This window comes from Halichoeres trimaculatus, unplaced genomic scaffold (genome assembly GCF_033239565.1).
Source record: "Halichoeres trimaculatus isolate MK-OKI-2021-1 unplaced genomic scaffold, fHalTri1.1 fHalTri1_scaffold_24, whole genome shotgun sequence".
NCBI lineage: Eukaryota > Metazoa > Chordata > Actinopteri > Labriformes > Labridae > Halichoeres > Halichoeres trimaculatus.
The window spans coordinates 8,211,628-8,238,055 of NW_027437202.1; the positions used below are offsets into that span (position 1 = coordinate 8,211,628).

The window sequence follows — 26,428 nt, forward strand, 5'->3', positions numbered from 1 at the left end:
GAAGGGGTGCGCATGTCATCACCCTCCATCACCTGCAGGCTGTCAGTGATAACTGTTGATAGTGTAATCAGATTACAAAAGCTGCAGTATTAGATTAAAATAATCCTATAACACTTGATAAAGTGACACAACAGTCTTGATTTTAGTAGCAGAACCACAAACACAATAAAAGCTCAATAACAGGAACAAAAGTTTAGAGAAGATAAGATTTCTCCACAGTAACATCACAGCATGGAGACTTAGGCTTTTATTTTCTTGCTACATATCTTTAAAAACTTTATTTACGATCAGCGAGCATCCATAAAACTCAGGAAAGAGCAGATTGACCTTGCTCATAAAATCATTTCCCTAAACAATAGACCTTCTGAAAGCATCCACTGTGGTGTTTACTGGCGTTGGTCCCAGATATGATGTCAAAACAAAATACATCTTCAGTACAGTGATGGTTTAGGACCTGCAGGGGCAGCAGTGACAGATTTCACACGTCATTAATCTTTAGCCACAGGATTATTGTACCCCTTTTTTTTTTAATTTATCCCCCTCCGCAAAGTCACACTGTACTGTTTGACTTCTGTGACATCGCACATTGATTCAGGATCAGAGGCAGTGTGGGTTTTTCTTCGGGATTTTCTGGGATCAAGTGGAAATGTTCAACAACCTTCAGAAAGGGATGAACTAGGAGAAGACTTTCTGTAAGAAGTGAAAGAGTTTTTTTTTTTTTGTGGAGCTGTAAGAGAAAATGTCAAAGTCAGACCTTGGAAGAAGTGCAGCAAGAATGTAAGGCTGCAAGAAATGACAGCAAATGTGTCTGTTACTATTTTTATGCAGAAGCTAATGGATGCAAACCACTGCACTTTGTTAATTTGGGACATTACTGATGTTCTGTTTTCCATAATTTATCTTACAGCTGTGCTCCCACTGCCTTCACTGGTTTTAATTGATTGCAGCTGTGTGCAGCTTTCCTAACACTCAAAATTCAGGAAGTTTTTGCATTTCACTGTTGCTAAAAATATGCATAAAAACCAGCTTTGAGGCAGAGTGCAAAACTCAATCTGTTTGTGCAAACTTCCAATGGAAATGACAAACTCAACCTGTCATATTTCTGCAGGAGAGGAGAAGCTTGAAAACTTAGTTTGAAAGTCTTTGGGGTCACAGATCTGAAAACTAGAAGAACATTTTGAGTATTTTCTCTTGTTGATGTGAGACCTCCTCCTGACATCTGCTCAGGACGCCTCCTGCACGCCTCCCTGTGGCGATTGTTTGCTGCAGCAGGGGGGGAAACAAAGCAGGAAGATGGAGAACATGCTGGAGGGTCGAAATATCCCATCTGGTGTGGGAACGCCTCGGGATCTCCCCAAAAGACCTGAATCATCCTCTGACAGGGGAAAAAAAGATGTAGGAGCTGCACGAAGCAGAGAGCAGGAGACATACATTTTTATTCTTTCATTTCATTTTGTTAGCTTAACATTTCTACACATATAAATAATTTTATTTTCTATTTTCCATCATTTTGTCTATGATTTGTGTGTGAGATCTCTTAATCATCATGACAAATCTTTAGTTTTGTTGTTCATTTTTTTTATTCTTAATTAAGTAGTAGAAGTAGTTTGCTGCAGTATCTTATTTCTCCACTAGAGGCCACTGAATCCCCAACACTGCTCCCAGAAAAAATCATTTATTCCACAGTGTTTTTCTTTCTTTTGTAATTGTGCTGATATCAGAACCTGGATGGATTTCCAGCTTTGTTTTCCCCGGCCATCAATCATTACTTCTGAAACATGTCTTTTTATTACAGCCGGAGTTTCTTTGTTGTCAAAGTTCCACTTTGCTGCACAGCCTGATGAGCTGTCCTCCCTCTCCTCCTCTTCCTCTGCTCCCTGGAGGACTTGTTGGCAAAAGTCACTCCTGTGTTGTTTGTGTCAGTATGCTAATGTGATTCTGCTGAACAATGCTGCGAGAAACAAGCAGGAAAAAAGCCCTGAGGAGGAGATGCAGAGTGAGAGGATTAATGGTGAATCTGCCTTGAATAAGAAACAACGCGGGTAAATCAAAGCAGAGATTTGAAATATTTTCATGCTGATTATTTGATACTTTTACATGCCTGTTGACAGTTTTTCTTGTGTTAATTTGGTGTCAGGTTTTACACTGAGCTGGATGAAAGATGACTATCATGACATTCTTCATTAAGGGTTTGCGTTTTGCTGATTAATCCTGAGTTTATCTTTGGAGGTGATGAAATTATTTAATAATTGCTATGATTCTTTAACGCTTTATGGCTCTATTAGATCATTTGCATGCTAATTACCTGCAAATGCAATAAAATTAATGGTGCTAATAAATAAAAGCCCTTTAAATCATGCTGAAGATAAATCCTAATCACTTCTGTGCACCAAATCTCTCCACCAGGGGGGGCTAGCAACCTGCAAAACATTATTTGTCCTTTGGCAAAGATGCCAAGATTATGAGTCAACCAACTTCAGATCACGTCTTCCTCCAGCAGAGCCCACACACACACTCGCACACACACACATCCAGGCAGGCCCAGTGAAACGAGGCCAAAGCACATCACCACACATGCAGAGATACAGTATGACTTGTCTGTGCTTTTGTTTAACCTTGTTAGGCTGTAAAACATGAGCAATCGACAGCGCAGCTGCAGGGGCGGTAACTGGATGCAGCTGGAGTCAGAATATTTAATACATTTGACGCCTAAACCATCACAGCAAGGAGGAAGGAGTGAGATGCAGTAATTACAAAATGCACCAAAGCTGCACCTGATGGCAATAAATGGCAATGATTCATGGGGATAAATCTACTGTTTATATCCTGTCAGATGGCAAACCCCAAACCCAGTTAAGTCAGTATGATTCATCCTCCTGGGAGCAAAGATGTCTGCAGCAAGCTTTTAAGGTAGAATAATCAATCATAAGGTGATGCTAAAAGAAAGTCCAGGGTTTATCTTCTGGGACCAAAACAAAACCTTTACAGAGAGCATCAGGAGGATCATCCGACTTAAACACTCCACTCCTAAAATATTCACTGCAGCATGTTCAGTCCACACGCTTGATGAGCCATTCCCAAACTCCACTTTTAAAATCAAATGAATAAAAATCTGTTAAAAAACGCACAGAGCTGCAGGGTTCATTGGGATTTATCACAGCTGAGCGGCTCCTGCTACCTTACAGTTCAGCCTTAAAGACGCAAATGCAAATTAGACGCTTTATTTTACAATGTGACTAAATTCAGGCTTTGCACGATTTTCTTCTTTGTACTATTTGGATTGTGCAACTTGCTTTTGATTTTCTTATATTTCACACATTTGTGCAGCTGAAAGATGGGGGAGAGGATGGTTTAGACCTAATTAGATATTTTAGATTCTTTGCTAATGATGAAAGCTAGCCATGCATGAGCTAACAAGCACCTCCACATATGGTACTACAGCCACGAGGAAAGTCAGATTTATTGAACTGCAAATCCACGATGTGGCGACGTCCATCCTGCAGAGGCTTTAACATAATCTGAGTGAAAGAAACTTGAAGAATCTGTGTTTCTTGCTGCAGCAATTTCAAAATCAAACATAGCCAGATTCTGGGAAGAAATGTGGCAAACATTTGAACAAACTCTTCAACAAATTCAGAGAATAGGATGTCACACATCGCCCACACTATGACTGACCAATTAGGCCCTAAGGACTGAGAGCTGCTGCAACAGAAATAACTGTAAAGGGACACAAAATGAGGAGAGTTATTACAGAGGAGGCCCTGTGCTCACACTGTACAGTCAGATACACACACACCAATATGCAAACAGCAACACTTCCAGTTTATTCAGGGCATCGAGGCTTCAGTCCGACTGACACCCAGGGGAACTTGCGTCCTTTGTCAAAGCAACTGGTTCTGTCGCACTGGCAGCTTCAGCTACAAGGCAGTGTGTGTGTGTGTGTGTGTGTGTTTACTATGTGTGTGTGCATAGATTAGAGGCTTCTCAAGACGGACAGAATAATTACTGTTATTTGAGCTCTGTATGATTATCTAGTGAACTAACACCCTGCATGAAACACAAACCTGCTTCTCATCACATCCAAACCCTTTGATTGACAGCAGGTCCACGGCAACAGAGCAGATATGATCGCTTAGCAACAAGGACACAGACAAGATGTATCAGCACTTAATCTGTCATCTCTGGAAGAAAAAAAAACAGGAACTGCAGCCAAAAGAAGATTGGTCTTTGTTGGAAACTTGGAGGTTTAATTATAAAGAAACGGAGTGGGTGAACAATTTGTGACATTATTAATTCCAAAAAGCTGTACCAGAGATGATTTCAGCTTTTTGAAATTATCTGAGCCAGGCTTTTATTGGTATTAAATTATTGTATTTTTATCAATCACTTCCTGCAGGTTCCAGGATATAAGGGGAGTGTTTCCAATTCAGATTTTATATCTGACGAAGCATTTTAGTGACACACAATGCTCTCATATTTAAAGAAGAAGAAGATATTTCCTCATTACAGCTCTGGCTAAAAAAGTTGTTTGATGAACAGTTAATTCAATCAACAAGCCATAATCCCAGTGTATTTCTACTGTATGAATTTACAGTACATCAGCAGCTTTTTAGCACTTCAACAAATGAAGTCTGGCTGTTTCCTCTTGAGGCCCCTGAGGTTGTCTCGAGTGTTTGTGGGTTACGGCCCTCTAACTTTGCTAACATCAAAAACTGTCCTCCTTAGGTTCAGCCATGGTCCTCCGTGTGTGTGCGAGGGTTTCTCGTCTGCAGCCCCTGGCGTGGTCAGGTCCAATTTCTATCACTGTGCTCTTTGGACAGGAGAAGAAAATGGTTTTCCCTTCCTCTGCAATGCACCAGCTTCCATTTACTCATCAATGCAATCACTTAGGAGTCCATGAGTCCGTCCATTAAGTCTTCTATACGTCCATCTGTTCATCGATTTCCATCCATCAGTGCTCTGTGTTATAAATCATCTCAATCCCAGATATGTATTCTTGCTCCGCCTCCCCTGCAGTTTCCGTACCCATAATCCCCTGGCTCATATCACTATAGTTCAGCACAGGGTTGCCCTGCTCATCATCCTCATCTGATTTCACAGCTGTATGTGCCCGGCATCTTAACATGTCAGATCTCATTGCATGGCACGAGCCTAAATCCTATCGGGATTGTTCCAGGGAGCACACGTGTCGTGCATTGTGTTGATTAAAATAGATTTCCGTCAAACTGTATTTGTTGTGACTCAATACCGATGTTCTCTCCTGTATCAACATCAAGGTAATCCTGGGATTGAAGCAGGCACTCTGAGAAAGACTCACCACGTGTGTGTGTGTTTACACAGAGATAACATGAAAACCAAACTCGACAAGATGCCAACAAGTTCATCTGCACCACTGACAAACTTTGGTGGCAAACAATGACTAATGCTGAGGCCTGATTCATGCAAAGTGGTTTGATAGTGTCAAGAAAGTCATGATTAGAGCCGGATGACGCATCATTTCAACGCTGGGTGCAAAAGGACTCGGAAAAATTGGTTCATCAGTTTGGAAATGGGATGAGGTTCGGCAGGAGCCAAGACACTACGCCATGAAACCTGGTTGGAGGCCAAATGGACTAAAATGATTAGCTATCCTCGGACAAAAGCTGTATTTTCAGATGCTATCCATCACTGAGTTCTGGATAACAAGCGACACATTAAATTTTATGCCAAAGTGGGGGGTATTCATTTAAAGAAATGAGAGGCAAAGCTGGAAGTGAGGTCAAAGGTAGAAGAGGAAGAGTTAATAAACAGATGTTCAGAAGCAGCCAATAAAACCTGGAGGGTCACGCTGCAAATGGTTCGGATGTGGTTTGACGGCCGTATGTATATATAGCCTAAAAAATGAGATACTCACAATAAAGCCAAACACTCAGATGATGAGAAAAGATTAGGATTAGATTTGACAAAAGGGCTGAGGATTTGGAGAAAACTGAAAATAAAGCACAGGGATTATTCATGCTGCTTAAGATCAGTTTTGGAAAACAAGGCAGGCTGCAAGACTTTCCTTTAACGTTCACTAAAAAAGGAAGAAGAAAGAGTCTTCTTGGCATCAAAGTGAAGAAAAGGAAATTTCTTTTGCAGATAATGAAATCAAGATCGTAATATTGGAAGTGGTATAAGTTGGACCAAGCGTCTACTTAGTTTTCTTTGCATCTACATTGTACAGTTTCTTGCTTATTTGTTAATGCAGGAAGCAGGATCACAGTGCTGGAGCCCAGAGGAGTCAGACACAGTCAGAGTTCCTCCCCAAACACAGGTCTATTCATCATCGCTTTTTGCCAGGGGCCGATGTGTTTCCATTACTGGCTGCATTGACCACATCAGCGGAGGGGGTCGGGCGATATTTTCCATTAGGAACATGGAGCTGTTTTGTGTTATAGTTACAGGACGAAGGCTTTTAGACCACGGTGAATACATGCTGCGGGTTTATTGTTCCCAAGACACAAAAGTGCTCGTGTTATTGCTACCAGCGATCTACTAACCACATAAAAGAAGTCTGTTAGGCAAATGGAAAAGGGTTCAGAGGGCATCTTTGTATCTTTTAAGATTAAACATATTCATCTTTAAGTACAACTTCCTTTCATTGCATGCCTTCCCTCTCCAAAATACTGAAAATATCCAGATCCCCTTTTAAATGGCTGGATGTTTGAAAGTAAGGATCTTTCTGAGGGATATCTGCAGAGTTGGCCTGTGGTGGTTCAGCTCTCAGACAGTCAATGGTGAGTTAGTTAGAGAGTTACTAATGGAACATCGATTGCAAAGAAAAGTCTGGCAGGTCTAACTCAAAGCCAATACTCAGTTTTACACCACCACTCTGCCTCTTTGGCTTCCTATTTCTAAGTTCTCTGGCATACATCACCATCAACTCCACATTCACTTTTAAAGTTTCCCAAAGTTCTGACACCACTTCTCTACAAACTGCCCCTCTAATAACAAGTTGCTCGATTTCCCAAACAGCAGAAATCACCAGACACTTTCCCTCTACGTGGGTACAAACGGGGTCAACTGAGCCCTCGTTTGTCGCCATGGTCCATCAACAATCAGTTGGATTGACTGCCACTGTGATCCCCCTCACTCTCTCCTTCACGCCCGTCTGCCTCCATTAGGACCCTGGCACCCTGATAGCACACATGGGTGGCTATTAGGACAAGCTCTGGTAGGGATGGGGTGGGGTCTATACTCATGCCGGATCAGCCAGGGTTCATCACCTTGCTGGAGGCCATGGGCGGGGGTTAGTCAACTTATAGGTCCCTGAGAGCTGCCCCAGCTCTTTAGTGTGCCCATAATCTGCCATCTTGGTCCTAAACTCCCAGACTGCACCTCTTCTCTCCTGGTAAGGAGCTTCCCCACATCTTGACCGGTAAGCACTTTGACCTCTGACCTGAAGGAGCCCTTTTCAAAAGGTTTAATTGAGAATGCTTGATCACTGACAGTAAAGAAGACTTCCTCTAATCCTGATTAAACCAGATTTATCAGGCTGAGAATATTAATGATTTAATTTTTCATCAACACGGCCTTGTGAGCCATTAGCCTGCTCCATCAAACAAGTTCTGACGGACTAAAAGCCATCTCTCAGAGGACTCAGAACAGAGCGCATTTAGCAGTAACGAGGATTAGACTTCACTCAATTATACAAGAATGTTATGTAAACTAGTTTTTTTATCCAGTGCTGCCACCCGTCTTGATTTGGGTTTTGAAGGTGAGCCAACAGTGTCGTTTGAATATAAAGCAGATTTCCTCTGACGTGGTGCTCCATTTTACCACACACTCTCTTCCTTTTATGATTCAATGTGGAGCAAATTTAATGCTCTATTTGTATTTTATCCCATGGGCTATTTTACAGTTGGATGGGTAGGTAAAGGCATGGTGATCATTTTTGTTGTTAAGGTAAGATTATAAAAGCACAGGCGCATTTGTTGCCTCGTTTCAGATTGGTTAATTTGCTCAGTATGGGAAAAGGATTGGATTTTGCATAAGGAGCATCTGTGCTTAAGAAAAACAATCAACAATGAGGTGAAATACGTTCTTCATTGTCTGCACTGTTGCCCCTAATCCAGCCTGCAACACCGCTGTTTGCTTTCCCCGGCATCGCTCTTAAACGTTCTGCGGCTGCTGCCGTCCAACCCTAATAATGTCAGATTAAGCTCTGCACACAACTGTCCATCTGACATGAGGGCTGGATTTGTGCTGGATTGGAAAATCTGGATGGGATGCCTCCAAAGCTCTGTAATTCTGCACATACACACACATACAAACACACACCAAACACACACTAGAAGCAGATTAAAAAGCAGAGGAGCTGAGAGGTTGGAGGGGATATGCATGTCATGATGGAGTGTTTGTGCGTTGCTGAGTGTGTTTGGTTTGGGTGACTACTCTGAGGTGCTCCAACCACCAAAAAGTTGCTCAGCTGACCTTCGCCACATCTTAACGTGTTTGCAACCAGAGAAAACAAAGATATGAACGACAAGGATGGTGTCTTGGTTGATTTCTGAGATGCTCAACCCTCCCTTGGAGTACACGACAAACCCAGAGGCTACAGTCCTGATTCAGACCACCTCATCTCCAGACAGACCCCCGTAATGCCCCCGTGCCTCACTGGGCATGCCCCCCTTGTTGCAGCCGAGGGAAGGGGGGCAGCTGACAGGGCGGTGGGTGATGGTCACCCAGATTATGCCTCATCATACGGCCTATTTACACTTGACACCAAACACTTTGGCAAACAGGCTATCGCACCGCAGCGACGAAAACCGTGCCCACTGAGGATGCCAGTCGCTTTCGTTTCATCATATAATTCAGAGAACCGTCACGTGTTCCTGTGGTCGCTCATGTGACCTCTTTGTGCGGACCTATCAGGTGGCAGAGTTTGTCCTGGGCAGAGCGAAAGGAAGAGGGGAAAAAAATCATTTTCTCTTTGCGATTTTTAATCTTGCAACGCCAAAAGAGGTCGTCATCTTCGGTATCCTGCGCTACACAAAGGTAAAGCCTTCTTTAACTGCTCTTTCTGAACATTTATGGTGAATTCTGCTTCAGGGTTTGGATTGGCATTTTCCCAAGAACCATCATAATAAAATGATGATTTATAATTCAGAATTTGTAGATTAAAAAAATCTGAGTCTTGAATGGTTTCTGGGTTCCCAAGCCATCAAACTGTTTCAAACTTGCATGTAACACAGTCCAACGCAGAGTTGGGTAAGGCCGTTCAATAATTAATTAACTTGCTGACTTACCCACAGCCCAGGACGATCATTATCCTCATAATGAGCTGTGACAAAGTCCGACTTATTGACTCGTTATCTAACGTAGTTATTTAGAGTCGATCAAGTTACCGTTTTCAGAAGTTCCCCGTTTGCGCCCACATACGGCGATGGCATGCTGCGTTGAATTATTACCGTTTTCCCCAGAGAATACTCAATTTTATGCCTTGTCGATTTTGCGCCTCTGGATTGTCATTGTTTTGGAGTTCATTGTCATGGGGAAGATTCAAGCTTGAGCGATTTTTTTGTTGTTAAATTACGTCTGAATGGAGGACATGAAACAAATGAATGAAGACTGAACAGACTGCTGTATTTCTGTTGCAAACTACGGTGCTGGATTGACGTTTCTTGACCATAAAATTAATAAAACTGCGGTCAGTGAAAGTGATAAACCAGCTCGCCCTGGAGATCGTTACTGCAATTATCGTCAGGGTCATATTAGCGCTGCTGATGGCCTTTTTCTCCGGCAGTCATAGACCAAAAATGTCATTCGCCGTTACCTCAAAAGCTCACGCTACATTCAAGTTGATACACCAAGAATGACTCCTTTGTTTGGGTGGAAAGCTTATTGTTTTGCGGTGAGATTAACAGTGAAAGTCTCGTGTCAGTGGCGTTACCAAAAAGCAGCAGTGGCCAAAGCACCGTGCTGAACAATTCTCAAGAAAAAAAAGGGGAAACTGCAGGAAAGGGGGCCGTGCTTTCGACTCGTGCTGCATTAATGCTTTGCAAAAGCTTGGCGTATGGAAGCCATGACTTTGTGACAAGCGGTGATCTCACATTACAAATTGTGGCAAATCTAAAATGGCCGACTTAACGCTCAGCTCTTAGCGCCGCATTCATTGCACAACATGGTGTGCCTGCATTGTAAAGCGCTCTAATCAAATGCTAGCAGCGTTAACTCACTGGAGCCCCCCACCCCCTTCAGCTGGACTATTTTAGGCGACCACACAGCACTCTGTGAGGTACTTTTTATACCACTTGGTGGTAGTTGCTCCCCACGATGTCTTTGTGCGTTGAATCCTCTGATTTGACTGGTTATGGTGAGGATGTGGTGGCCAGAGTTTTGATTGTGATTTAGACTGAGTTATCAGGATGCCGGGCTGCTGATGTGGGCTGACAGCTCTCGAGAGCACTGTCATAGCGGCGTATAGGAAGGCCGATGGGGTAGACGCCCCCCCCTCCACTCCACTGCACCGCACCACATACAACAAAAGCCTGCGCCAGACGAGACAAGAGCTGCTCATATACCAGTAAACTGAGGGCCAGATCCTCAGCCCGTCCAGATCCCTCCACGTCTGACAGGAGCAACCAACGCCTGCAATTATTCATCACCTCATCCTTCCTTTGTTGCTTTGCACAAACTCTACGAGAGATTTTTTCCTCCTGGGTGAAAGTGAGGAGGTCTTCCTTGCAGAAGTGAAATGCTCTGAGCAGATTCATGTAAAACATATGGACCAACGAGGTCACCCTCTGTGCTCCCCCTCTGCTGCCCTATATGCACGCTAATTTCCCTTTTGTTTACCCTTAATTGGAGCACAAACATGAACGTCAGGAGATCTCCCCAGTCGTGGGTCGAACATATTGGCTGCATTACAAGTAAACCAATTCTTTCATGGTTGAGTTGTGATGCAGCTGCAGACATCTGCAGTTCAGTTTGTCTTCAAACCTCCTGTTCTCGAAAAGAATAAACAGGGGTAGCAAATAAAATCAACCTCGCAGAGTTATTGTCTGGATGTTAACAAGGGACAAAGTACAAGATGGTTTTTAGAGTGCAGCAAACTGAAAATGAGAGAAAAGACTGCTTACATGAGAAACAAGGCAGTACGTTTAGGGTCACAGAGTCCGGCGCTTCCTTTCATAGCATGTAAATACAGCAGGAAGACTTAGTTGGGATTCATTATGTGTAAGAGTAAGTCTGCTTAGCGGTAAGACAGCATGAATCCTCGCACTGGCTCCCATCCAAACGCTGACCATCCTCATAAAACACACGCTGCAAATAGAAAGAACTTCCTGTGCTTCACAATAACAAAGAGAAACCTTGACCTTTGATTCAAGCTCTTCTTTCACTACTCAGCATTTCCACAGCTTTATAAAAAATTAAACAGCCTTTATTAAGACAGTAGCATGTTTGGATTTATCTTGAGGTTTTCCAACTCCGTTTTGCAGACATGGAGGTTTTTTGATATGAAAACGTCACAACATATCTGTAGATATGTGGATTAGGATGGAACAGATGCCAGAGGCTTTGGCCTAGATTAGACTGCCGGTAGTCCATTTAATGATTTTCTTTACAGGATTTCAGATGTCTCCCTCTTTCTGTCAGATATTCTCTTGGCATCTCTCTGAGGTGATTGTATGGAAGTATCAAAACGCAAAGACTGATCCTCGGCATGAAAACTAGCAATGCATGTCTGAGAGTCATAGAGCTGCAAGACCTCCCACAATCACGACAAATGACGAAATAAAAGTTGTCTAAATCTGTAAGAGAACAAAGAGTTGAACTTTTCCTGCATCCTGCAGTTTTTTCACGCTTTGCAGCACTTCCTGACACGAGCCTGAGTGACATGGATCGAGTCAAAAGGGGCCAAAGTAAGTTGATGGTCACTTAGCTGTGCAGCAGCTCTCGACCTGAAGCTCAGAGTAGAGTCCAGTTTTCTGTTTGTAATGAGGTGGATCTATGTCTGCAGGAACTAAAATCTGCAAAACTTTGACAAATATAAGCATCTATACCTCAAAGTTTCTCCAATGAGACTCTCTCCTAAAGCTTTAAAGCTTTAAATTAAATGTTGCTTTGCAGCAAATAACATCCATGCTCTCCTGAAAGCACTTAAGCACGCAAACTATGCCCCTAAACTTTTCTTTTACCCATTTGTGAGTGTTTTTGCATCATTTACACCCCGATGACTCTTTATAAAGGCTACATCTCCTCATTGTTGGGGGACATAAAAGAGGATGAAAGAAATGAGACCTTAAATGCAAGTTCTTCAAGAGCAAATGCACAAGTCTTTTTTGAGCAGACGCAGGGAGAGATGGGAGGCGGGGGGGAAGGAGAGCGGGATGGGGGAGCCATTTTGTGCACTGCGTTGTCCAGCCGAGCGTAAAGCGTGATTAATTCAATAGCCGCCATAGAGGAGGAGGCTAGCAGCGCCGCAACACCGAGCATGACCCACTTTCCCCATCAGATGTCATGAAATATTCCCTGCCATCCCTCTCTGTGTTTCTCATTTCAGCCCTTTGCCAACTTCCTGCCTGATTAACAAAGACACAGCAGAGGAAAAGTGCAAAGTTGACGCATGTGTGATGTGATTAAATGATCAAACCAAGAGGTCAAATAGTCCAGTTTTGTATCTTACATGAAGAAAAACAAGAGTCTTTCTAATGACACTGTGGATTTTTTGGGGGGTAAGAAACTCAGGCGCTAAAATAAAAAACTAGCGTTTCACTGGGAGGTTTGGGCCCAATGGGGCCAAATGATTCACAGGGCCTTGACCTAATTCTATTATGCTACAGGATGTATGAGCAAAATACAGTCTGGGAGGACAACTATTCAAAAACAGCTCTTAACCGTGACCTTGTTCGAGTCCAAGAAACCAGCATCCTTGTTTAATCGACCTAAATCTCAAGTTCTGTGTCTTAATCTCAGCGAAAGGAGAAGAGACAGAAGAAGAGAAAGAAAAGAGATTAAGTCCTCAAAGTTTGATAAATATCAGTGGTGAAATGTAATTAATGACAGAAACATTTCCAAACAGCCTCCAAACCAAACTTAAAGTCTTGAAATGGCACGAAACCCATGCCATGAAGAATCAGCGTTAGCTTGAGTCCTGTCATCAATCTTAGGAGTTTTTATTCCCTGCCCCCCCTCCCTCTCTGCCCCTGGAGAGGACCTGCACCGCTGGCTTGGGTCTTAAACCCGGATTAAAGCTTTTTATGTAATCTGGTCTCCTCTGGGAGATTGGAGAGACAGCTGGCAACAGAATCCCTGTCCTTATCTCTCGAACCTCCCCTGGCCTGTGACCAACACGGCCCTCGGCTCGCAGCTCTGCAGGCAGCGTAGATTAAGAGCAGAAACTGTTCCGGCTGCCATAGATATGACGGTGCAGTCATACATGTGTGGATCACAAACAACCTGTAACATATTTCAGTCTGTCCAGCCATCTCCTGATGCACACAGCCAAGACCAGAAGTGTTAATTCCCTCTTCTAATTAGCAATCACACAGCGCAGAGAGGGGAGGGGGGAAAATGCATTTCCACATAGCAACAATGTGTTTGATTGGCAGACGGTGACTTTATCTGTCTGTTCAGTCAAGGTCAGCAGCTCCAGGAGCTTTTCCTTCTCCTAACAGGAGGCAACATAAATCAGAAGAAGGAAAAATGACACGATCCATGTGACAACAGATTTTTAGATGGCAAAATGTTGCAGAGAACAAATTGTGCTGCTTTGCTTTTTGTGCTAAAATGTGAAATTAAAAAAAAAAACACTGAAAATTTGTTTTGCTTCTACAGCTGTCTGCATTTCTGCTGTCAGTTTGTTATTTTGTTGTCATTTGAAGCCAACAAATAAATATAGGCAATCAGCAAATCTCACAGTACACATTCCTAATGGATTTACTGACAGGAAAATAAAACTCTACCCGTTATGTTTTGGATTCAGACCAGATTAAATCCCAGACTCCAGTGTGTATAGTCCTGAAATCCATCTCCGGGACTGTAGCGTCCTCTTGTGGTCATGCCGTGTCTACTGCAGCCCAGTTTGAGTCATTACATCACTTGTCAGGCAGAATTAGAGGGGTTCCAGCTGCTTGATAAAAATAAATATGGCGCTCATGTTCGATGGCTCATATCGTGACAGGAGAGACATATGCTGACCTACATTTCACCGGCTTTTATTACAAACTCCTGTGAACCACTGACAGGAGGAAAACAGCTCATTTTTATGCACACGTATCTGGAAATGTTGCACATTTTATGCAAGATTGATGGGGAAAATGTAAATGATCCATCCCTGGGGCCAGTAAACAAAGTAGAATCACTGTCATCCTCCAGGAGGTTATCGTGTTAGATTTTCACTGACGATATAAGCTGCAGCTGAATCTGCTAGAAATCGTCCCTCACAATACAATTAATGGTTTAATACTTTTTGTTTTCTGTTAGGTGACCGGTTGGCTGACTCCACCATCACACTCGCCTTGGCCCTTGCATTCCTCTTTCTCGTAACCACGCCCCTTCCTTCACATCCAATCCCGACATGGAGCCCATCAAGGTCCAATCAGAAGGTGGACTGAATGTGACCCTCACCATCCGCCTGCTGATGCACGGCAAGGTACACAAAACAAACTTATCCGAAACACTTCCAAAAATATTCAAAAGATTTTTATGATATTAAACACTCTCAATGTTGTTTTTTTATTTGCAGGAGGTTGGGAGCATCATAGGAAAGGTATTTATCACAAACACAACAACCAGATCATATAAACCAGCATCACAACACCTGCAGGACTTCCACATAACACAACAATGTTTCTTTTCTTCTCTTACAGAAAGGAGAGACAGTGAAGAAAATGCGTGAAGATGTAAGTTTAACATTTCAGCAAAAGCATCATTATTTATGGCTCTGATAATGTGTCTAATAACTGTTTATTTTTCCTGCCTGTAGAGCGGTGCCCGTATCAATATCTCAGAGGGGAACTGCCCTGAGCGGATAGTCACCATCACCGGGCCCACGGACGCTATTTTCAAGGCCTTTGCCATGATCGCCTACAAGTTTGAAGAGGTGAAACATTTTGTTTCTCAACACTTGGATTAAAGCTACGCCAACTTGCTGTTTTGTGAAGAAAGAAGCATGCTCATGCAAAATATCAGACTGAAAAATGTCTAGAAAATAAATCTCAAAAGTAGGGGAGGTGATGCACACTGCTAGCTCCAGTGTCTGTCCTCACTTGTCTCTAAATGAATACAAAGCAGGCTTGGCCCTCTTATGTAGGACAGAAATGTGCTGATCTAACCTTGCAGCACCCTTTGAAACTGCGCCAGTTCTGTGTTTTGATTTGGGTGCCGGATCAGCACGCTGCCCGCCGGACCGAGACATGGTGTCTCTGAGTCCTTCTGAGGCGACTAAATATGATCATTTATTATAATCATGTAATATTAATCTTTAAACTGACCATTGACTAAGGCTCTGAATTAAGTAGAAGAGAGAACAAAGAATACTGATTCTTCCTAAGTTACCTCAAAAAACAAGGGTCAGAAAAGTCTAAGGTACAACATCAGTTTTCTGCTCTTTCTTCTGTCGCAGAGAAAACACAGTACCCTCAACTCCTGCAACATTAATCTGAAATAACTTTTTCTTCCTCCCCTCAGGATATAATCAACTCCATGAGCAACAGTCCAGCCACCAGTAAACCCCCTGTAACCCTGAGGCTCGTCGTCCCGGCCAGTCAGTGCGGCTCGCTCATCGGGAAAGGAGGTTCCAAAATCAAAGAAATGAGAGAGGTAGAGAACAAAGCACGGAAATAAACCTCCTCTACTGTAATAATCTCTTTAAACAACACATGGATTAAGATATAAAAGGAGATACTTCACTTTTTAAGGGATTTGGAGGAGGCTTGAGTTTAAAGCTGAGGAATGAATCCTGTCATAATCTTATTAATGATGCTTTTATGCTTACATTTATCGTCCATATTTATAGTTCCCACATAAGCTCTTTAAATCTCATATAATGGGTCATATAGTTTCAATTTAAGCCTTTAAATCCGGCATAATCTCAGACGCTAAGAGCTCAGTTTGCTGCAGTGTGAAAATCTGCTCTGTTGGAGTCATTCTTCTGATTTTCTTAAATCATATTTCTCAGATAAACCAGATGAACTTAACACCCCTCATACCTTTAGTCCACAGGAGCTCAGGTGCAGGTTGCAGGCGACATGCTCCCCAACTCCACTGAGCGAGCGGTGACGATTTCAGGGGCTCCAGAAGCCATCATCCAGTGTGTCAAACAGATATGTGTGGTGATGCTGGAGGTACAGTAAAGAAAATAAAGGACATTTTATTCACACTTCACATTTTTCTCTGATAAAAATACCTGATATGGAAGCTCAAGTAATTCTTTACAGTTATGATCCTTAAGATTTCAGCCTTGGTGTTTGAGGACATTAAAAGATTTGCTTTTTGGATTCAAAAGGGAGCCAGTGAAGTCGGGCTGTATTCTTCTTAATAACCAGCAGAGGGCGACAAAGTCAGACTGTATGAAACCAAATGGGAAAAATGCCAAATTTGCTTCTTTTTGCTCCCACAAGCCATAAATTCAAGCAAAACCAGGGTATTACTATGGAAATCTTAAGGATTGTAACCCTCAGTGTCTGTTTCATGTAAATAAATACCTTCTTGGTGACATTTGTTCAACATAAAGACAATGTTAATGTTTAATATCGATGTTTTTAATTCTGGGATTCACACTACTACTGCTCCAAACACTTAAGCTTCTCAATTAGCTGCAAATAAAGCAGGAAGCTCCGTGTTTGAGTTAATATAAAGACTGAATACAAGTCACAATGCTTTGGATCATAAGGCTACACTCTGTAGTTGTTTTCTTTTCTTGCATCATTAATTTGAAACTATCTGCACAGCCAGTTCTCCGTTGGGCCGTCATGATGGCACCAGCCATGGATGCTAGGACATTTGTGACATGACTGTAAGTCTCTAGCATTCAGACTTTAAGAAGTTTATTTACAAAAAAAGCAGTGTATAGAGTCATCATTATCCAGTTGAAAGTGTTCCAGGTAAATCCAAGTTTAGTTGTGCACTGAACCACGATCTGGACTTTTTCCTTCAGCATGAATACACAGTGAAGAGCACTTTTTGTGTGAGTGTCACAGGTTGTCTTCCCTCAGGCACCGTCCCTCTTTGGTCTCACTTTATGCAACTTCTTTTTCTTTCTTTCTTTCTCCTTCCTCTTCTTTTCTTCCTCTAACACTCTCTCCACGTCTCACTCTTTTCTTCTTCTTCTTTTCCCCCACTCTCTCCTCCTTTTGCTCTCCTCAGTCCCCACCGAAAGGTGCCACCATCCCCTACCGCCCCAAGCCTGCCTCCACCCCTGTCATTTTTTCAGGTGGCCAGGTAAGAGCAGACCCACTGGGGGCGTCCACAGCCAACCTCAGCCTCTTACTGCAGCACCAGCCACTGCCTGTTAGTGTCACACCAGGTTTTACTCACTCTTCCTCCCTTCCTCACTCCTCCTGACCCCCCTCTGGACTAGCATGAAACCATCACTGCTGTTTACTTTGCCCTCACTGTTTTCCTTCACCTGCAGCCACTCGAACAGAACTGGGATCATTATAATTATATTAATGTAGGTATAAACACTTGTACCTGGAGGAAAAATACAGTTTTGGAAAGCATACCTTTGAAAGCAACACTTTTGAGGGGATCAAACTCAAACCCTACATGGAAAAAGAAAAACAAACCAAGCAAACTCTGCTTAACTTAAATTCAAAAGCAGTGAAGTTGATAAAGTAGAGATCTTTTACTACCTGGATTTAGGTTGTAGCACTAAGCTCAATCAGGGGATCTGCAGAAGGAGTTAAGCTCACTAGGGGCGCCTGGTGGACTGGAGGTGAATTGCAGAAGATGAGAGTAAAACCCATTTTTTGACGGTACACTAACTTTCATATTGCTGTCACTGATGAAACAAAGTAAGGCTCAGTTCTGACCTCTGTGGCCTCCAATAGGTCGGATCATATTACTCCTCTCAGGGACGCCCCTCTGGTCTTTCCCACACGCCCTTCCTGTCACCTCCCCGTCTGTCTCAGTTGTCCCTTATTGATTTAGTTCAACTGGATCTGATTGATGAGTAATAAGAGAACATGACAGAGAGTCTATAGTGCATGACATTCTTGTATTAAGGTTAAAAGTCAGCTGAGAGTGCAAAGAACAGAGTCATATTTCATGTTATTGTAGATTCAGCAGTTCCATTTTGTTACAAACATCTTTTTTGTGCTTATTCTGATGACGTAAGAAGATGACAATAAGTCCTTCCTCTCTTGTTTGCAGGCTTACACCATTCAAGGACAGTACGCCATTCCTCATCCAGATGTGAGTGCTAACCCCACGAGGCAGTCACCCTGTCTCACTGCATCCACAGATTTCTCTCTTGACTCGCAGGCTCTTTTGCTCTCTTTCCACCCATATTAATATTAATTGCTAATATTAATACAGCTTTTTTCTGATATGTAATTCCTACTTCTTCTAACTTTTCTGACTCTTGCCTCCCTGCCCTTCGTTTGGCATTAAATCTCATGGGGCTTGGCCTGAGAGTGTAAGGGTCAGGGTTTTTCAGAGTACTTTCTGTCACGACTGACATGGTTTGCTGGAGTGTTTAACACAGTCCATGAAAAAGTAAGAAAACAGGTCAACAAGCTTATTTATCTAGATTATAAACTAGCTTTTAACTGCAGTGCTTTGCAGCTCTCAAAGCTCAGAGGAGGTAATGGATGCCAATCACCCCAGTATCAACACAGAACAGGGGATTCAGTGTGTGAGCCAAGCAAAGGAAATTACTCTAAAAGACAAATATGATAGGCTTTCAGACATGCTGTAAGCTGGATACGATCTATCCATCCCCTTCACTTATCACAGGGTGCGCCCTGAACAGCCTGATATCATCCTTTCATTAAAAAAGGTACATAAAGACTCCAGTTGGTGTTATTAAATCATAAGATTACACCTTTAAAGCGGGAATTGTTTGCTTACGGTACGCTTTCACCAAAAAATAACTCAGGCCAAGTCTTTTATGAGCCTCTTCTTCTTCTCTGTCTTTGTCCTTCACCTGTCTGTGTTGTTACTTCACCTCAGATACTCTCTTTACTCTCTTAGCACTTTCGGACACACCTGTGCGCATCTGTGTCTGAGTGAGCGTGTGCAACTATCTGCGTGTGTGTGTGTGAGTGTGTTTTTTAACGATGACCTCATAGCTCTGCTGTCCTCCTCCTCCCCCCCTCAGCAGTTGAGCAAGCTCCACCAGTTGGCTATGCAGCAAACCCCCTTTACCCCCCTCGGACAGACCACCCCTGCCTTCCCCGGTACGTACCCACCTACACGACGAACCCTCTTTACCGCAGCTCCTTCTCTCGTTTTTACCTGTAGAGACAAACACATTCTCTTCCTCCTTTTATTTCTCTTCTTCTTCTTTTCCTGTCTCTGTCCTTTTTCTCTTTTCTTCTTCTCGTCGTTCTCCTCCTAATGGTCTCTGTGGTGCACAGAATCACATGACATGGCCTGCTGGTGGTCTGCTCTTGTTGATGTTGAGGTTTTCTTTTGTTCTTTGGTTCCCCTGCTTTAACGAAGCCTCAGATTGTGTCCCTGAGTTTTGAGAGTACAGTCCACTTTTACAGTCATTGTAAAGGCTCTTCTCAGGACTGAGCCAGGCTATCCAGTGACACAGAAATGCTAGGGGTCAATAGTCAGGGGAATGAAAAACACTCCAGGACTGCAGTTCATCAATTCTTTTCACTCCCTCAATGTGCCAAACTCTATTTTATGTCCTCTTCCTCCCCTCCTCTCTTCCTCTCTATCCCCGTCTGCTTCCTGTGTTCAGCAGCAGGTTTGGATGCCAGTAACCAGGCCAGTACTCATGAACTCACCATTCCCAATGATGTGAGTATGCTCATTCTGCAATGTAATGACACTGCCAGCTCCTAGGCAATGTTTGGCGCAAGAAGTGCTGGATTATTAGAAATGTTACGTTTTAGAGAGATGCAACAGTCTGAGATTAAATCTGCAGAGTCTAAGGTCAGCTTATTGTTATAAATCACTGCTAAAGCTCTGGCCACTGGCACTACATTGGATAATTTGTAATAATGTGCAAACTGGTCTCGTTGACAATGCCAAGAAGAGTTTGTTTCACTTTCCCTCAGGAAAAATTACCTCTTCCAAAATTGCAGCATTTAAATCAGAAAGGAAAAGATTTGTCATCTTCAGTTTTATCGCTCCACTACAAGCATCTTAAGACAAAATAGTGTCAGACTGTAACAGAATTTTTGTAGCATGTCAGCAAATTTAATTATGTATAATGCAGCACTGCTTTCTATACGACCTTTGGGAGTATTAAAGTATTAAAAAAAATACAAACCAGAGCACAATTTCCTAACATTGTTGGACAAAACTATCAAAAATTCTGGTTTGTTTTGTGCTAAGTGGCTCCTCGTGAAGTTTACAGCGATGCAATCTGACAGCAGCTCAGCTATCGAGATCTCTTCCTCCCCAGCAGAGTTACAGGACAGCCAGAGGGAGCTGGCCGTGTAAAGTGATTGCTCCTAATGGAAAAGACTTGTTGGCCAAGCATTAGAGCTACAAGCTGAGTGGCTGACAATAGCTGGAGTGTAGTCAAATGTCCTGTCAAACGTAACAGCAATGAAACTGTGAGCATCTGTGTCTCTTTCATGGCCTTACTCTTTTCTTCCCAGCTAATAGGCTGCATAATCGGACGCCAGGGAACCAAAATCAACGAGATCCGTCAGATGTCTGGGGCGCAGATCAAAATTGCTAACGCCATGGAAGGGTCATCGGAGCGCCAGATCACCATCACAGGGACCCCCGCCAACATCAGCCTGGCCCAGTACCTCATCAATGCAAGGTTGGAACCTCTTGTGCAATTAAAATCAAATGTATCTTTGTTCTGTGAAAGCTATAGATGTTTCAGTCAGAGTAATGACATGCTCGGTTAGCTTCTGTCTGCTAAGAAATGGCTTTGTTGGATGGGTCGAGTTGTGTACTCACCAGTGCTGTATCTGAGGCACATTTGCTCCAGCTTTGTACACCTGCAGAAAAAGTACAAAAAATTTAGATGACACTTGAAGGTCCAGAGTATATTTTTTCTTTTAGGAATACTAGAATTTTGTCTGACCTCCCGCTGCTCCTCCTTCAGGTTCAGAGACGTGGCGGCTATGTGGAACGACCCATCTTCCATGACCACATCCTGAGATCCCTGACTGGCTCCTCCGTTTGGCCCTTTCCAATGACTGACAACCGCAGACAACCCTGATGAAGCCCTTCGGACTCTGGCTCTGGCTCTCAGAAACAGCTGATGGCCTTCCTGCCCTGACTCAAAGTTCTTCATACGTCAGGGAGGGTGGGGCACTCGTTTCTATTTCAGAGAGCCAAAATTGATTAATTTTAAAAAAGAAAAAGAAACTTTCTCTGTTGATTAGGTTTTTTAGAGAACTGTTGAAGCATGTTGAATGTTTATTAGGAAAAACTTGTGTTAATCTTTCTTCTTCTTTGCTCTCTATCTATTGCTTTCTCTCTGTCAGTGCTGCGTCATAGAACATCATTTAAAGTAAACTAAAGTACTAGTAAAAGATTGAACATTTTGTAGAACGTAGTATTTGCAGATTACAGCTGCTCAGTGATGCTATCGGCAGAGTGTGTGGTGGGATGTAGCCAAATTATCAAATTTTGATAATATATTTTAAAAGAAAAAAACATTGGACTGTTCTACTTTTGTCCTAATTTGCATCTTTGTATACTCTACAAATCCAATCTCTACCCATGACTCTTTGCTGCATCACATGACCCTTTTAAGCCAATGGTATCACTCCTAGAGCCTCCCTTCTCATGTTTATTTCCTCTATTTACATTATTGCTTATATTGCATGTGTTCAGTGTTGTATCGTTGTGTATTTGAGTATACCTGTTCAGTGTTCGTGTTCCTACAAATGTTATTATTATATCTTTGAGCTCCTGTTCTTTTTCCGCAAACTTTTCAGCATTTTTGGCCATTCACGTCTAGTCCTACTCCCTGCCCAGATGAGAAACTTTCCGACTTAGCCTCCTTCTATTAACACTGATTATTAGTATATAGATGCATGAATGGGAATTAGTGAAAATCAGTCGCTACAACACTGAAACTGAAAATTTAAATGATTGTTTACTAACTTATTATTATACTGTATTTGTTTTGTACAATGACTATAGTGACTTAGCACTATTGTCGACTACGCGGCGCTCATGCAATAGACTATTCAACACTTTACTCTGGACTGCCTCTGATATGGGAGGATTAAGTTGGACTTAAAAGCCAAGCGTTGCGTCTAAACCTTTCGACTTCTGTCCCTTGTTTTCATGGCATTTTTTCATGCTGCTGGCAGAAATATAGTCACGTTTTTTAGGCTTTTAAAAGAGTGAAGAAACAAGGGGAAGAAGTCGATCATTTAGGCCAAGAGGCCTAAACGTTTGGACAAAGCCAAATGGTGTTTTTTGGGCCAAGGAATGTTCAGGGGTTCATTGGGGGGAACCCGCGGGGCCTGGGCGGACGTGACCACTCAGTCTCTTTTTCAAGATTGTTCATCTTGTTGTGTTTATTTTTTTTGTTGTCATACGGTTGATTTGACGCATTAGGTTTGAATGTCTTTTTATTGTCATGACTATGTCAGCAATTTAATTGTTTTTATTTAGAAAAGGACAAGTTGGATGACAACTCCTGCTTCGCTAGTTTACAGAAAAACTAGCATGTATTTATTTATTGTGTGGTGATGCACATATGACTTTTCGTTTGTTGACCATGAAACTTAAGCAAAGTGAATTTTGTTGTATTGTATTTAATTTGAGAGGGAGGTATGGATGATATTTGATTCAGTATTTCAACCATCCCTCGTGTACTCTACTCATAAGGATGCTCTAAACACTATTGGACAGCTTGAGTCATCTTATTTCTGAGCTTCAGCTGAGCTCACTCACTTTTGACACATACAAACAGCTGTTGAATGTTATTGACAAATCACATTATCGACGGTCCGACAGAGCGACATCCTGCATTTTTCAGTGTCTCCATTTCTTCATACAGACCAATGCTTTGAGTTTCCAAAAGCCTTCACTGGGCTAATAAGGAAATGTTTGATATTTTGGGAAAGTGGTTTGCTCAGGTTCTTGCTTCACATCAGACGAAAAGATTGATCCTGAAACCCAGGAACTACTCGTCTCACTGAGAGCAAGAAAATGAACAAGCCTCAAAATATAAACTTTAAAACGCTGTGATGTGAATATGTAAGTGGACCAAATGCTGTATTGAACCATGCATAGTCGATCATTATTCTGCAATAATTCTTACATTCTAATGTGAAATCAAGTGGTAGTGCTAGTTTCAAACTATGAATTTGTATTTCTTTTCATTTTTAAATCGTCACAGCTTCTTATTCAGTGGGAACATTTGTTTTATTTTAGGGGCAAACTTGTTTTTGAACAGCACTGCACCAGAAAAGAACATCCTCGAGGGTATTATGGCTTTTTTCACACACATGTAGGAATCAAAATCATAAACATACATGGACTGCTTTTGCTTGTTAGCATGGTTTCTACGTGCATCTGACAGAGATCTTGTTGTGTTATCTGAATTTAATCGCTAAAGCAGGAATATTGAGTTGTAAGTGATGGCAGTGTGATTTTAATAACATCAATATTCATGTGTTACTCAGTGTTTGAAAACTGTATTTACATTTGTGTATATGGCTGAGTATACTTTGAAACAAACTGCAACTAATGCAATAATAGGGTGCAATGTGCAATTATTGATTCAGTTATTTAGTTACATAGATTCAGAAGAGTTGTGTAGCTTGATGGAAAAAAGGTTGTTTTTTTATTTAATCCACTTTCAATGTGGCGGAAAGAGCAGGAAAAAAAAAGAATGACTCCACATGTTTATTTTGGTTTTCAGCTTTTGTTTGTGTATTGCAGTTTGGGAAAAAAAGTGATAGAACTTTGTAACTATTTTTGATTGATTTATTTGCAATGTGCAGATCTATATTAGTTGTGAGTAATTACATAGGTTTTAATTTCAAAGTGTTGGTAAGTATAAAAACAAATAAAGTTTCATTTTTTCTTTCTGTGACTCGTTTTCCTCTTTGTTTCTTATCAAAGCAAAAATTAGCTAAGTGGATGTACTTTGGTACAGTAATTTAGGGTGATAAAAATGTACAATAACCTCCCCAGGCTATTTCATGGAGGTCTAGAGTAAAATCAGGTTTTGCTGTAATGTGTTATAATTATAACCATTAACTGTAATTTGGTTTTAATTTGCCTTAATTAGAAGACAGATGACAAAGGATGACTGTTTGAATTAGAGAGCGTCGTCTCAGACGCAGCCACAGGATGGAGAGTAAAAAATCACACTAATGTAGAGAAAAAGTATCTTAATCTCACAGCATTAAGTGAAATTTTAGCAAAAAATAAGAGCTACATTTTTACCTTTACAGAAGCCACAGTCATTAGAGAATCTCAATATGTTTTGGCCTGTGTCTGAACCCACTGGCTGTTGAACTTCTAAGCCCTCAGGGGATTTGATGCACAGCATTTTATGCAATTAATCTTTTGCATACATGTAAAAACTATTCTTGGATTAAGCAGAATGAACAAACAAACCCAATTCCACTTTCTTTTTGCTGGGCGTATTTAACTTGACTTGCACCACTGTGTGCATTTAACAGGTGGTAAAGTTTGCGCAACAATGAGGATTCTCGCTTCTTCCTCCAGAGATTTAAGAGAGGATAAAATGTTCTGTGTGCGGATTTGTTTCTAAGGCAGAGAAGATCCTCAAGGACACAGAGCCAGGCTTGTTATGTGGTGTGTAACAGAACGGTGAAATCATGCGTGATGTCCAGAATACCACTGAGTTAAACTGACAGCTTAAAGACAATGCCAAGAATTTTAAGTTTCATGCTGCTGGGATGGAGTGCGTATAGCTTCAGTCAGAAAGGAAAGGCCTCCTGCGCTCAGAGCAGGATTCAAGGGTAGATTAAGAATTTTTCTTGGTGAGAGCCAAGAAGCTGTCTGGGAATTTCGTACGTCGGCAGCCCATAATTACTGGCAGGGATCCAGCGAGGAGCGTTGCAGTGTGTTATCAGAGTTCAACAGGCTGTCACTGCAGCTGACCAAAAGCCTGACTGAGGAAGAAAGTCCAGACACACAGGTGTATTCATTGCACAATTAGATAATTAAATGTCAAAGGGAGCTGTGCAAATAAGGCCACTAATTTACATAAAAAATAAAAAGAGTCTGCATCAAATGCTGGCTTAATAGGAAAACAAAATTATGTGGTGAAGCTGCAGTCACAGCCGCAAAATGGATCGCTCGTTGAAGAGTTCAAACAAGTTTAAAAGATGTCTGCCGTCTCTGAAAGGCAGTTTAATATGAAACATGAGTCTCAGTGGTGCGTGAACAAACTTTGTTGTTGCCAACCAATCATTGCACCTCCATGGTTTGTGCATATTCTCTTCACCACATCATAAATCCACTGGAGCCAGTTGAACATATGAGGAAGTTATGTGACAGCCAGTTCCTTCATGACCTGAGAGAGTTACAGATAATCCATCTGAGCCGGCAATCAGCAGGAGTCGATGATCAGATAATTCCTGCGCTTAAAAACACATAAATTCCTTCTACTATCCTTTTTGTGGCTTTCCTGATCCTCCTCTGGGTCAAAGGAAGAGAAAGAGTGTGGCCGCACTGTGAAACTCAAGCAATAACAAAAAAGGACATCAGCAGATCAGCGTGCTCTTTTCAATTAAGGTTTGTCCGACTTGGCTCGGCCAAAAAATGTAAAGGCATCTTTTGCCCTGCATTGGCTCAGCATTAAAACTGGAGCAGGTCCATGCTATCACTCAGCAGTACTGTAAGCTACTTACGGACAGCCTTTACTTTAATGCAAAGAAGTGATGTCACAGCTAGAGGAGGATGACACGGGGATGTAAAAGTTGCAGCGAGGATTCCTGTGTGCTTTCTTCTTTTCAAGTCTTTCAGTTGTTTGCAGGGGTCAAAGTGTTGTGTCCTGTCAGTTGGACGCAGAGTGAGTCAAACCCAATGTCAGACGGTCCCTGGGTGGTTTTGGAGAGGTCAGCACAGTGCTGCTCTCGCAGAGCGACTTTGCAGGTCGGATTTTTTTAAGCTGCAGCTTTGTCCAAAAGAATAATTAAGAGGTCTTAATCAGTTTGCATTAGAGAAATGTCTCTTTGTCTTCTTGGGATCACTCTGTAATACTTACCTGAGACAGGTACTCTGAGCTGGCACTGCTTTCTATCACTCTGATCCTGTGGAGGAGTCTGAATTCATTCAAGATGGCTCATCAGGCAGGAGCTTTGCCAGAAGTTTGACA

General features: G+C 42.1%; 1 protein-coding gene across 1 annotated transcript; it reads left to right on the forward strand.

Moving 5' to 3' along the window:
• The first annotated feature begins 14,497 nt into the window (after positions 1 to 14,497).
• On the forward strand, positions 14,498 to 22,486 carry LOC141785974 (poly(rC)-binding protein 3-like). The gene is made up of 12 exons (XM_074664639.1): positions 14,498 to 14,617; positions 14,711 to 14,734; positions 14,835 to 14,867; positions 14,951 to 15,067; positions 15,655 to 15,786; positions 16,182 to 16,310; positions 17,332 to 17,475; positions 18,340 to 18,381; positions 19,289 to 19,367; positions 19,883 to 19,941; positions 20,751 to 20,920; positions 21,212 to 22,486. Exons 1-12 carry the CDS (start codon positions 14,543 to 14,545, stop codon positions 21,264 to 21,266), a joined length of 1,059 nt encoding a protein of 352 aa, XP_074520740.1. The 5' UTR covers positions 14,498 to 14,542; the 3' UTR covers positions 21,267 to 22,486.
• Positions 22,487 to 26,428: the final 3,942 nt, after the last annotated feature.

Excerpts from the sequence above, each read along its gene's own strand:
- LOC141785974 (XM_074664639.1), top strand. The coding sequence starts at position 14,543 with ATGGAGCCCATCAAGGTCCAATCAGAAGGTGGACTGAATGTGACCCTC. Across the intron at positions 14,735-14,834 it reads TTGGGAGCATCATAGGAAAG|AAAGGAGAGACAGTGAAGAA; the intron begins GTATTTATCACA and ends CTTCTCTTACAG. Across the intron at positions 19,368-19,882 it reads GACCACCCCTGCCTTCCCCG|CAGCAGGTTTGGATGCCAGT; the intron begins GTACGTACCCAC and ends TCCTGTGTTCAG.